This window comes from Salminus brasiliensis, chromosome 5, assembly GCF_030463535.1.
Source record: "Salminus brasiliensis chromosome 5, fSalBra1.hap2, whole genome shotgun sequence".
Taxonomy (NCBI): Eukaryota; Metazoa; Chordata; class Actinopteri; order Characiformes; family Bryconidae; genus Salminus; species Salminus brasiliensis.
The window spans coordinates 14,487,954-14,500,336 of NC_132882.1; the positions used below are offsets into that span (position 1 = coordinate 14,487,954).

General features: G+C 43.8%; 1 protein-coding gene across 7 annotated transcripts in view; it reads right to left on the reverse strand.

Annotated features, from left to right (window-relative positions):
* Positions 1–12,383, reverse strand: part of mef2d (myocyte enhancer factor 2d) — a 64,896-nt gene continuing 52,513 nt past the window's right edge. For 4 of the 7 annotated variants that reach the window (XM_072679515.1, XM_072679511.1, XM_072679512.1 and 1 more), the window contains 5 exons: positions 12,201–12,315; positions 11,008–11,233; positions 9,690–9,758; positions 6,810–6,860; positions 1–5,842 (listed from right to left, as the gene is read on the reverse strand). In XM_072679515.1, the coding sequence (XP_072535616.1) occupies positions 5,440–5,842; positions 6,810–6,860; positions 9,690–9,758; positions 11,008–11,233; positions 12,201–12,315 (864 nt within the window). In that variant the 3' untranslated portion in view covers positions 1–5,439. The remainder of the gene's footprint in view (positions 5,843–6,809; positions 6,861–9,689; positions 9,759–11,007; positions 11,234–12,200; positions 12,316–12,383) is intronic. The other 3 variants (XM_072679518.1, XM_072679517.1, XM_072679516.1) reach the window with 2 other exon arrangements.

Genomic DNA, 12,383 nt, shown 5'->3' on the forward strand with positions numbered 1-12,383 from the left:
TTTGTAGGTCAACTTGTCTATTTAATATATAAAATACGGTAAAACATACGCAAAAGGGGAGGGTCATAAAGGACAAATGGATACTTTGGTACAATAACAAACACTTTTTTTGTAAAAGCAGTATATAATTTGTAATAACATATCAGTGCATACTTTGTTTATGAAAATATACACAAATTGTATATCATTCTCCGAAAACAACAGAAAATATCTTTTTTTTTTTCGTTTACAACAAAACTCAAAGCAGACTAGCCGAACACAATATATTAGCTATCATTTTTCTTTTTAACCTTTTTTCTTCAATTTCTATACTAGTTGTGTGTGTGGTGTATATTCTTAATGAAATTACATTTCAGTTTATTTATAATACGACTCATTCTTTGCTTGTTTTTACGCCCATGCATTGACATCTGTGTCTGATCTGAATAAATTAAACGAGTGGAGATCCCTACTCCTCTATGTGTAGAGACACGTTTTTGTACAATTGACTAAAAATTGCAGCATTGAACTGGTCATCCTACCAACTCGTTTAGCACATCCCTCAGTTACCAATAAGTACTTGTATCACTACTGCCGTTTTGTTTTTATGTAATATATCGTGCAATATTAGTAACACCCCTTTGAAGAAAAAAGAAACAAACAAACAAAAAAAAACAAAAAAAACTGAAAAAAGACATTTATATAATATTTCATATATAATAAAATAAAACCAAATTCAAATAAAACAAGATGTCTAACCTACACAAGAAAAAAGCAGAAAATAAAAATCTCTAAATTATCATTATTATTACCATCAAAGATGATAACTATAATGGTAATGATAATCATTATAACAGTTAGAATAAAAACAGACAATAGAACTGTCACCAGCACAAATTAACACTAGAAAAATTGAGATTCGCTAAACATCATCATCATACATGGGGGGGGGGGGCATTGGGGGGGCGAAAAGTGAACTATTCACGTGACGATTGTCTTTCCTTTTGATTATGACGACTCCTACCACTACCAAGAGATCCTTGCCAGAGCTTTTGAACAAGCCACTAAAGAAACCGTTCAGAAATCAGAGAATCTGTTCAAAGCTCAGTCTTAAAAGTCTGCAGGTGTTCCAACAACATGCTGACCTGAAGGGCTACTAGGTGACTGCCCTGTTCCACGGGAAGTGTTCCCACAACCTGGTTCTAGAGCGGCCCTGCCATGCATGTTTCTGTGCGCTCGCTGCTCTGAAACACAACTGAAATGCACTTCCAATATGAGTGTGTTCAAGCAGCCTTAACACTACAGCATGCAGGAGGCACTCCAAGACCAAGACTGGAAAACACTGCCATAGGAGACAGTGCACCACTCTCTCCTCACGGCTCTGGCCTTCGCAGGCAGGAAAAAAAGCAGGTTAAGAGTTCTTGAACGATATTCCGAGTTTCGCAGATCGGACTGCACTGAGCAGATTTCAGGCTCGAGTGAAGCTCAGAGCTCGTATGCAGCCGTCAAAAAAGTGCATGCTCTCACTCTTCCTGATCCTTGACCGCCTTCAAAGCAGGTACGTATGTGTGTGTTTGTGTGTGTGTGTGTGTGTTTGTGTGTGTGTGTGCGTGCGTGTGTGTGTGCAAGATTAATGTTGGCTGGAAGAGATGGGTTACTGGTCATGATGTTTTGTTAGGGTTTTTTTTTTTTGGCTAGGCAAGATGAGTGCTTGCGTTTACAGTGTTCATCTTCTGCAAGCATAGGACAGAAGAACAGTGAGAGGAAGTGAGTGAGAGATGCTAGACGAGAATGGAGAAGGGGGGGTGAGGAAAAATAAAAATAAATAAATAAATACAAACAATACAAATCGTCTGCCATGGCAGGTCTCACCTGGGTGGATATGAGTGAGCTACTTTAATATGCACGCTGACATAACAGCCGAATTGAGCAAACCTCAGGTAGACTCTAGGTTTTGGGGAACACCCTTTTTTCCTTAAGCAGGACTGCATTTTCATCTTCGGTTAAGCATCTCCAGATGTTTGATCTTTCAGCTTTCATCTATATTCCAATCATTTCAACAACAAATGCGTTGAGGAGGGGGGACGGAAATGGCAGAGTTGCTCGTAAAGATTTGGGATACAAATACACATACAGCACAATCCAAATCAAGTTTATATAACCAAAAAAATAATAATAAAATAAAATCTCGCCATGTTCTTTTCCCAGATTTGGAACTGATGACGGCTGGATCTCTGAGCCCACCCTATTCTTCATTATCATCAATGAAACATCCTTCATTCTATTCACTTATGCACTACACTAATGCACCATAAAACAATTTGTGTACATCATCGTTTAAATAATAGACAATAATTTCATTTTTTTTAAACTTGCGCTTTGAGAATTGCACATTTGCAACACGTGTCAAATCTAATCTATATTATGTTTAAAGTACAACGTTCTTTTTACAAAAAAAGGTGACACTTTTTTTCGTCTTCAATAATTGTTCACCGTCCAAAAAAAACAACTAAAAAAAAACATGAAAAGGTGTGGGGCCGTAAATCACACAGGAACATGAGCTCTTCTTCCCTGAATGGCACACATGGTCTCTGAGAGGAGGGATGGAGTGGAGTCTTTTAGCGCAGAGCCAATCAGACCACTACGGAGCTGTCTTTAGGCGGTCCACCGCGGACAGTCCTCTGCAGATCTGCGTGAGAGAGCGATAGCCCTGTGGTCAAGCCAAGCGTGGAGCGAGCACACGGAAATGGAAGCAATGGCGGGAGGGGGGCGGCCAATGGCAGTCCATTGATCAGAGTGATCAAGTGAGAGAGGAAATGAGGAGAGCAATGAGGCGGTGTGTTCTGGAGAAGTCCTCTCTCTGGCAAGCATGTGTATGCATGTAGGAAGGTGATGGAGAAGTTGGAAAAGAGAAAAAAAACAAAAACAAAAACAAAACAAAACCCGTCCCCTCCCACCCCCTTTTTGAAAGACCTGACTAGTAAAGAGGGTAAAGGGTTGGTGTGTCGGGACGCTGGGGGTTGATTTAAAGTGCACTCCATCAGAATAATCATTACAGAAAAAACAAAATAAACGGTCCTAAAACAGTCATATCCATGTCTGCGTCCCTTGCTGCATCTCTAACAGGCTCTCCTGCGACACAGTAGTTTATTTACACGTAGAAATAGAAAGACAGCTCCACTGAGAGTTACATCTCTGCTTCAGGCAGATCCAGCACGATGTGTATAAGCATACACGTATCTCTATGTACAGTCCCCCGCGCCCGGCTTCTCCTCGGCTCTCCACCCGAATGCAGCACAAAAGCCAGGCTCTGTTCCAAGTCTAGAGCTGCCGCCGCCGCCGCCGCCGCCGCCACCCCCCACACCACCTCCCTGGGTTCTAGGACGCAAGTTAAGTTCTACTCCACTGCCTTTCGAATTCAAATCCGAGATCAAATCCACATCACTGTCAGTTTCATGGCATTATCTCCGATCCTCTCCTCTCAGTAATCAAGAGCCTTTGCAGGAACATGGATCGAGAGGCAGATTGGGGGGGGGGGGGGGGGGGGGACCTGGATATTTACATGCTGTGAAAGCCTACGCACCCACGGCCCTGAGCCCTTGATGGCTCAGATTGTTTCGAAACTTTTGCGGCTCCTTAAAACAACAATTTCAAAATACTCATATCATAAGATTACCAAAACAAAAAACAAACAAAAAAAAAAACACGTCTGAACTGCGCAGCCAGACAAACAAGTAATAAATACAGAGCGCTTTAGGCTGCTTCTCACGTAAACCAGCGGTAGTGACACTAATACAGCCGCCCACTCTAAAAAACACAGAGTGTACCAGCTGAGCAATGTGTGTGTATGTGTGTGTGTGTGCGCGCATCATACACTGGTATTTAATATCAGGACTGGATTTCAAATTGTACAAATAGGGCTACATTTCCACCTGACTACACCATACGTACAAACATACGTACTCGTGTGTACAAAAGTGACAGAGCGATCGAGAGCGGAAAACAGATGAAAGAAAAGAAAGCAGTCACCTGGCCTGCTCGTGAAAAGAGCTACCTCAACGAGCTCCCCGTCTTGAAGGTGCACTGGTGAGGGGTTTTGGTGCGAGTCGGTCAGTGACAAGGAGAAAATAATCAAGAACATCGAAACTGTGACTGAACTGAGAGCACTTGGCTGTTCACCTGTTACTGCCATATTACCTCGGCCTCACTGCATATACTCTCTCTCTCTCTCTCTTACACACACACACACACACACACACACACACACACACACACACACACACACACACACACACACATATATATATTATTCTCAGTCTGTCCCCAGTTCTCCGTTGGCCAATAAGTTCATGGACCTCATGGACGTAGTTGCATCAAGTCACCGACAGTCCTTCCCTGAAATACGCACACTGCTTTTCTTTTGTCCTCCAAATCTTGATTTAGGTTAGCTGTACATGAGAGCTTCAGACATAACCCTTTGCATTACTTGTATGAGACAAAGTTCCTGATTGAACGCAATTAAAACGACGTATATTCTCAAATATACCCAAAGTCAATACTATAGGCAGCTGTTTCAGCAATGGTAGTGAAAAGAAGAAGAAGAAGAAGAAGAAGAAGAAGAAGAAAAGGTACAAGAGAGTGTAGAGAACAGCAGTCAAAAAAGATAAACAGCAAACACAACTCATCTCACGCCCACACACATACACACACAGGAAAGAAATTAAAGAGGGGAGGGGGGAAAAAAATTAAACAGCTCAAACAACAACATGGCCTGGAAAACAGCTTCTGTGAGCGGCTAATCTACACGACACAACGAGTGGCTTCGGTTTGGTTGTCATAAACGGTTTCACCAGAGCAGTACGGCCAGACTCGGGTCAGAAAGGTAAAGCGAGTGTCAGTGCGGAGAGGACCGGCGTGAGGTGGAGGGGGGGAAGGACGATGGAGACTGAGCAGAGGTCAGCGAGGCCAGAGTCCTCCTGAAAAGACCCAAACGTCCGACCCTACATCTCTCCAGAACCGTCCAGCTTTTCAGTCTCCCTGTGGGTTAACACATGTGCACCAGGATTGAAGACTGTCCATCTTGCGTGTGCGTGTGTTTACATATATGCATACCAGTATCGCTTTTTGTTTGCACGTGTGTGTGTGTGTGTGTGCACACGGGCGCACGTGTGTGTGTGTGTAGCTGAGAGAGAGAGAGAGAGAGAGGGAGAGAAACAGAGGCTGAGGAATATTGAAAAAGTGAGTGTGCGCAAGTGTACTCATGCATGTGTGTCAGGTGCAGCTGAGAGAAGCGTGTGTTACGGGGTAGTAAACTCTACGGGGGGGGGGGTCTCTGAGTATGTTTGTGTGTGTGTGTGTGTGTGTGTGTGTGTGTGTGTGTGTGTGTGTGTGTGTGTGTGTGTGTGTGTGTGTATGCGAGTGTGTGACAGAGGGCAGCTCTCTCTCGTTTTGCCTATGTGTTTATGTGACCCAGGCATCCAGTCTCATGCGCTTGACACTGGCCCCCTCCTGTGAATCTGAAGAGGCCGCCTGCTCTCCGGAGGCTCGGATGGGCCCCAGTGTGGCAGTGGCGAAATCCGGAGCACGTGCCTGGCCCCCGTCGTCCCGGTCGCTGCCCTCATATGAGCTGCCGTTGCTGCTGATGCTGTCGACAGGTGAGCGGCCAGTGGGTTCCAGGCGCAGCGCCCCCGGATACTGGGTGACTGTCAGCCCCGTCACGGTGCCCGCCGTCGCTGCGGACACCACGCCTGTAGAGCTGGGGGTGCTCCGGTCCCGGTTTGGAGAAACAGGCTCGGACTTGATGCTCACGCTGGGGTTAGTGTTGACCGTCAGAGTGGCACCATGAGGGATAGGACCCACCGGCCTGGGAGGGAAAGAGAGAGAGAGAGAGAGAGAGAGAGAGAGAGACCGAGAAAGAATAGAGAGAGAGACATTAGGCATCACCTGTCTAATCATCATTCAGTCTACAGGAAAACAGCTCTGAGAGATCACGAGGACACAGTGCTGACTGACACAAAGTACAATCACTGAGACAAAACTGGAGCCCATGACAACAGGTCTTGACACATTTGCCACTTGAAGACAATATAAACTAAACCTGACTCATAAACAGCTGTTTGACCCATCTCAGTGGACAAAAGCCAAGCATAATGTGTGTGTGTGTTGTATGCGTGCATGTGAGACCCTGCATGTGGGACATTCAGACATAAAGAAGACATTACAGGGGCAGCAGGACAGCAGTCTGCTCCCTAAGCCATGCAGTCTCAGTTTTGTGTGTCTCTCTCCCTCTCTCTCCCTCCCGCCTTCTCTCCCACACACACACACAAGGCCTCAACCATACGCACTTCAAACAGGCCCTCCTGAATGTATGTGTGATAGTGTATGAAGTGCTGCATGTCATATTTAAGGGAAACAAGAGAGAAAAGGAGATAGAGACAGAGAAAAGCAAGAAAGACATCTGCCTTGTAGGTGTACACAGCTGATCACAAAACTTAAAGAACCTTACTGCTCCGTTTCAACACAGACTGCAGATTCAGCAAAACGTGGAAACGTGACAAAAAAAAACACAGCTTGGCCATTTGCAGCAGCAGGAAGAAAGGAAGAAAAGGTGAAAGGCAGCAAGAGAAAGAAGGGGTGTGAGGGAGATAGTAAGAGAGAACGAGAGAGAGAGACAAAGAGAGAGAGTCAGTTCCAACTCGAGAGAGAGAGATGGAGAGAGAGCGAGAGAGCTGACAGTAGTTGAAGGAAACAGGCAGACGGAAGAAAAACAGTCAGTCAGTCAGACGGATAGACAGACAGACAGACAGGAGGAGTGGAGGAGTGTACAGTACCAGCTGAGCCCCTCCTCCCTGCCCAAGAGTAAGCTGGCCTGTGAGGTCACACTGCAGAGAGAAAGACAGGCGAAACACACGCTAGCACCTACTGATCAATACAGACCCTCCCCCCCGACACATACACACACACATACCCACAACAGTAGTTACTTCTGAACCAGTAGCACAGCCATGGAGGTGTTTTAGAAGAGAATGTTTTAGGTCAGACGTTCATGCAGTAGTTACACACACTCTGCATCTGTACACACACACATTCCTCTGGCCTCTCCTGTCTCAGCAGGAGGAAACCTCAAACTCTCAAACATTCATGTCCATCACCATCAAACTGAATCAGAACACCATGCTGTTAAAGACGGGATCCACGCCTTACAACATTCCTGTAAGAATACCTGGTGCATCTACGCAATGCTGGAGATTAGCACAACATCATTTTCGCTATACTTAGAAACTGACTGAAAACCAGACTCTAAATTCTTACTAAAACTCTTAAAATTAAAGCCAATATGAAGTTGCTGAATTCTAAGAACAATGTAAAGACAATGAAACCAAGATTATTCTTATTTATTATTTTTAGGTGCTAATAATTGGGGCAGTGGTTGCTCAGCAGTTAGAGCTCTGGGCTATTGATGACAGGGTTCTGGGTTCGATACCCGTGCTCGGCAACCTGCCACTGTTGGGCCCTTGAGCAAGGCCCATCACCCACTCTGCTCCCTGGGTGCTGCAGCAATGGCTGCCCACCGCTCTGGGCACATGTGCACACTACCTCCTGCTATTTATTGCAATGCCAACTACTGCACAAATATAAATAGTGTGTAAAATAAATGTACATATTTATATATACACACAAATACATATGCATATACAATGCACATTGCTCTATATGCAGAACATCTATCTTATCAAGGCAGCAAGCTCACTTCTTGTGAAAAGCCCCCCTACACCACTACACTATACTACACTATACTAAAATCAAGGTGCTACAAAAGGGTTCTTTAAGCGATGCCACAGAAGGACCACTTGATTGTGAAAGATGTGGGAGAATGTTTAAATTGGTAAAGAACCTTTACATCAAGTGAAGGTTCTTTAAACCTTTAAAAGGTTCTTTACATGCCCATGTTTCTTTTACGATGTGGTTCTTCTACTGCAGGGGTGGGCACAATTAAACAGCACAGTTTTTCAATACCTGACTCAACTCACCTGTTAACTTACTGTGTGTTGTGAGCAGGAAAAATCAGTAAGCTGTGGACTCTGGCCCCTGCTGCCCACCCATGTTCTATGGCATCACTCAAAGAACCCTTTTATAGCACCTTGATTTTTTTAGAATTAATTACCGCACATTCACATTCTCTGCAAGACTCCCATTCTCTGGATCCTCTTGATTTAATTCACATTTCCTGGCTTCAGGACGATGGTTTACCAAAGTGCGTTCTTTACAGAAACCTGTACTGCTGGAACTCAACAACTTCCTACTGGCTTCTACTGCAAGTGTGTTTTCAGTAATTTTTTGTCATTTTTGCTGTCCATGCTAATAAATCATAGGCATAGGTTAAAAAAAATCCATTGCTGTGTTCCTTTAAAATGAACACACAGCTAACAGAGAGTTTATAAACAGTAGAGGTTGGATGAGAGAGATGATGCAAAGGCTCTCCAATATCTGTTAAGATAAGCAAGAAGCCACACAATGAAGCAGTTCCTCCCCAGGTTTGTGACACTTCATTAACATTTAGATTGCAGGGAGCAGGCCAAGCAGGGGCATGGATCAAAAACACAGCTCAGAGACCTGGAGAACGACGCAAGAACTAATTTCTGTGTTCATAACAGCACAATGCAACAACTGATGCCTCTGAAACGCTCTGATAAATTACATTTTCTGTATGACTTCAGCACACTGGAGTGTGAAAATATGCTCAGGCTAAAAGTGATTTTTTTTTGCTTCCATGGCAGCGACCAAAATATACTGAAAAGGTTTAAAAAGCCCTGAGTCTAAATTATACTGATCCACTTTACTTAATCAATTCTCCCAAAATATCAACAACAATTTAACACCCTAACAGTCACAGGACCCACTCATGGGTCAAAATGTTTATTATACACTTCAATACCTCCAGAATAAGTCATCTTGTTAACATTAAGGCTCATTATTGTGTAAGTACAGTGACTAGTGTGTAACACAGCTGGGGTTCAAATACGGGGTTCAAATAAATACGAAATGAATCACCAACACCAACTGTGCCCTGTTCTGATTACAACCACACCAGGACAATGTATAACAGAAATCTGCTTCATAGGCAATATAATGGCAATATAAAAATCAATGCAATCCAGCAATCAACCCAGGCTTGGGTTTCAGGTTTCCAGAAAGCATCTTACCCCAAAGACTGAAGTCTCACACTCTCCACCAATTAGGAACATTAAGTACATTCTTCAGTCTGAAGAGTAGGGTCACTTTTCTTTAGCCGGTATTTGCATAGAAACAAAAGAACTGCTGTGTTTGATGCAAACTGCAGTTAACAGTCTTAATACAACATATATATATATATATTTTTTTTACTTAATGATATATCCTTGAAGCGACAACAGCAAAGCTCCCTGGCATGACTTCAGCTAGACAACAGTGATAAACAGCGATAAACGATAAAGTCAGAGACAAATAGAAATCACAAAGCAATGCTTAACTCAGGCATGACTGAAGTGAGGAGCGTTGCTAATAGAATGGTCTGCTTGGCGGCAGAAGCACACAGACTATTTCTGAGTCTCAGTCTGAAGCAGTAGCTATGACGACCAGGCCTTGTTCGACTGCAGACAGGACAACAGCGCATGACTGGCCAACAAAGTGCGGCATTGGCCAAGACACAGTTTCCTTAGTGGCCTATTCACCTGAGGTTAGCAGCCAGACCGGAGATGCAGTTAGCCATCTCCCCGTTCTGTTTGTCTGCACCCCACATGCTGTGAACAGACAAGAGAGAGAGAGAGAGAGAGAGAGAGGAGAGAAAGAGAGCACACACACATACACACAGGGCAGGTTAGAGAAGAGTTACACCCCCTCAATCAGACTCACATCACCAAACCGCTGTTGAACTAGAGATGCTTGTATTGCTACCGTTGCAGTGTGAAAGTGACTAATAATGAGAAGACCAGAAAAACATGGCTGAAACACCTTGAGACACTGCCAACCACAGAACTCTGCAAGCGTGTGCATGCGCCTGCGCCAGTGTTATTTAGGTCAACCACTCAGGCAGAACACACAGGCAGCAGACTGCGTGCTACTGTGCCTGTGTCCTTTAGCCTTAATCTGCATGACTTCGCATGGTGCTGCGTGGCTCATGTGTGAACCAGGCAGTCTAGAACTTAAAACTGTGATTCCTACAGTTGTAGTGTTTACTAAGGATGTCCAATGTCTAGATATTCAGCTGATTTCTAGACAGAGATTTATATGTACAATCTGTGTTACCGTTACAAGGGATCATAGAGCAGAACCTCTCCTGAGCTAAACACTCATGCTCAACTGAAACACCCTAGCCCACACAACAGCCTGGCTGTTCTATACTGACTTAAAGGTAATGGAGCAGTAATTGTAGGAATTCAGGCATTGATAAATGAGACAGCTTGATGGTACACTCTGCATGAACTTGGGGGAAATGTGTATTTCCAGGCCAAAGATATATATTCTACAATGCCTCTATAATGTTGCTGAACAGGAAGAGAACACAGTGACTGCGGCAACCCACTGTTGACATGCGGTTAGAGGTTAGCCCTGTGCAGGTGAGAAAATGCACATGTGTGAAAGAGAGTGTGCATTTACACTACCGTCCAAATGTCTGTAATCACAGTTTAAGAATATGAGTCTAATATAATAGTTCTGTGAAACTTCACAGTGGTCAAATAATTTGGAACAGGCCTTTAGAAGATAACATTATAATTGGGAATGCTGTTAATTCTGGTAAATAAAGATAGAAATAACAAAGATATAGAGAATGTCTTGAGAATAGCTTAATGAGAAATGACTACCAAGTAATGACTAAATAATTCAGTAAAATATTATTGAATATTTTTTCTTGTTCTTCATGATATAATAACATGTTTCTGAAATAACTATGAATCGAAGAATTGATCCAAACTTTTGAATGGTCGGTAGTGTATATATGCACTCATACAACTGCACTTGTGTGTTGTGGTCTGTCCCTGGAGGACTTACACAAGGTTACTGAGAGAAGCCAGGCTGAGCTGCTGTGGTTGCTGCTGTGGCTGCTGCTGATGCTGCTGTTGCTGAGGCTGTTGCTGGGATACCGATGGCTGCTGCTGTGGTTGCTGAGATACTGACGGCTGCTGCTGTTGCCAAGTAGTCACGTTGCTTGGCAACAGCGCACCCTGCGGCGTGAAGGCCTGAAGGGCTGTGAGATCTGCACTCGTCAGCTGATACTCTACACAGAGAGAGAGAGAGAGAGAGAGAGAGAGAGAGAAATGACAGGGAGATGAGAGAGAGAGATGAGAAAGAGCGATAGGACGAAAAAGATAGAGATGTAAATTTATGCAGATTTGTTCTCTTTTTAAATTCTCTTTAATTCAAAAACAACCTTGAGTGTAACGCCTTGTTATATCTTGAGGCTAATTTATAAAGTGTTTACGGTCTTGAAAATAAAATAAATGTAATCAAGATGCAGACTTAAGAGAAAAGATTTGTACATAATGAAGCAATAAAACATGGATGCAGAGAGAGAGAGAGAGAGAGAGAGATATGTTATATCGAATGTGAGAAAGAGAGAAACAGAAAGCGAGGGGGGGGTGAGTGAAAGAAAAAAAGCAAGAAAGAGTGAGCGAGAAAGATAAAGAAAAAGCAAGTAAAAAAAGGAGAGGAGAAAGAGACAAAGCAAGCACATGGGGGAGCACACAAGTGAGAGAGAGTGAGCAATAGAGATGAAGAGAAAGACAGATAAAAAATGCTTATACAGGCAGAGAGTGAGTGAGTGAGAGAGATCAAGAGAAAGCAGGAGTAAGTGAATAAAAGAGAGAGAGAGAAAGCAGAGAGACAAAATGCGAGCATACGAGTGAGAGAGCATAATAGACAAACAGAGAAAGTGAGAGAGATAAAGAGAAAGCAAGAGTTCAAGAGAGGGGAGAGAGTGAGGGAGAAAGAGAGCGAGCTCACAAAAGAGAGAGCAATAGAGAGAGATTCAGCGAGAGAGAAAGACAGAGAAAGGGATAAGCAGAGACAGCTGTAGCAAGAGAGAGGGAGATAAAGTGAGCATGTGAGAGACAGACAGAGGAAGAGAAAGATAAAGAGAGCATAAGAGAAAGAGAGTGCATGAGAGAGAGCAAGAAAATGAGAAAGTGAGAGAATGTGGTCCTTTCTGCTGTCTCTACCAATGTTGGCACTTTTTTTTTATTTACCTGTGTTGTAGGCAGTTGGCATGGAGAATGGGGTCAGGAGGCTGGGCGTTGCCACGGAAACCACTGGGGTGGTGAGAGGCTGTGTCACCTGGGAGGCACCTAACCGTTGAGCATTCTGGAAAAAGGAGGGTGAGACAGATATGGAGGGTTAAAGCTCACTGTGCAGAATACGGAGCATCACTT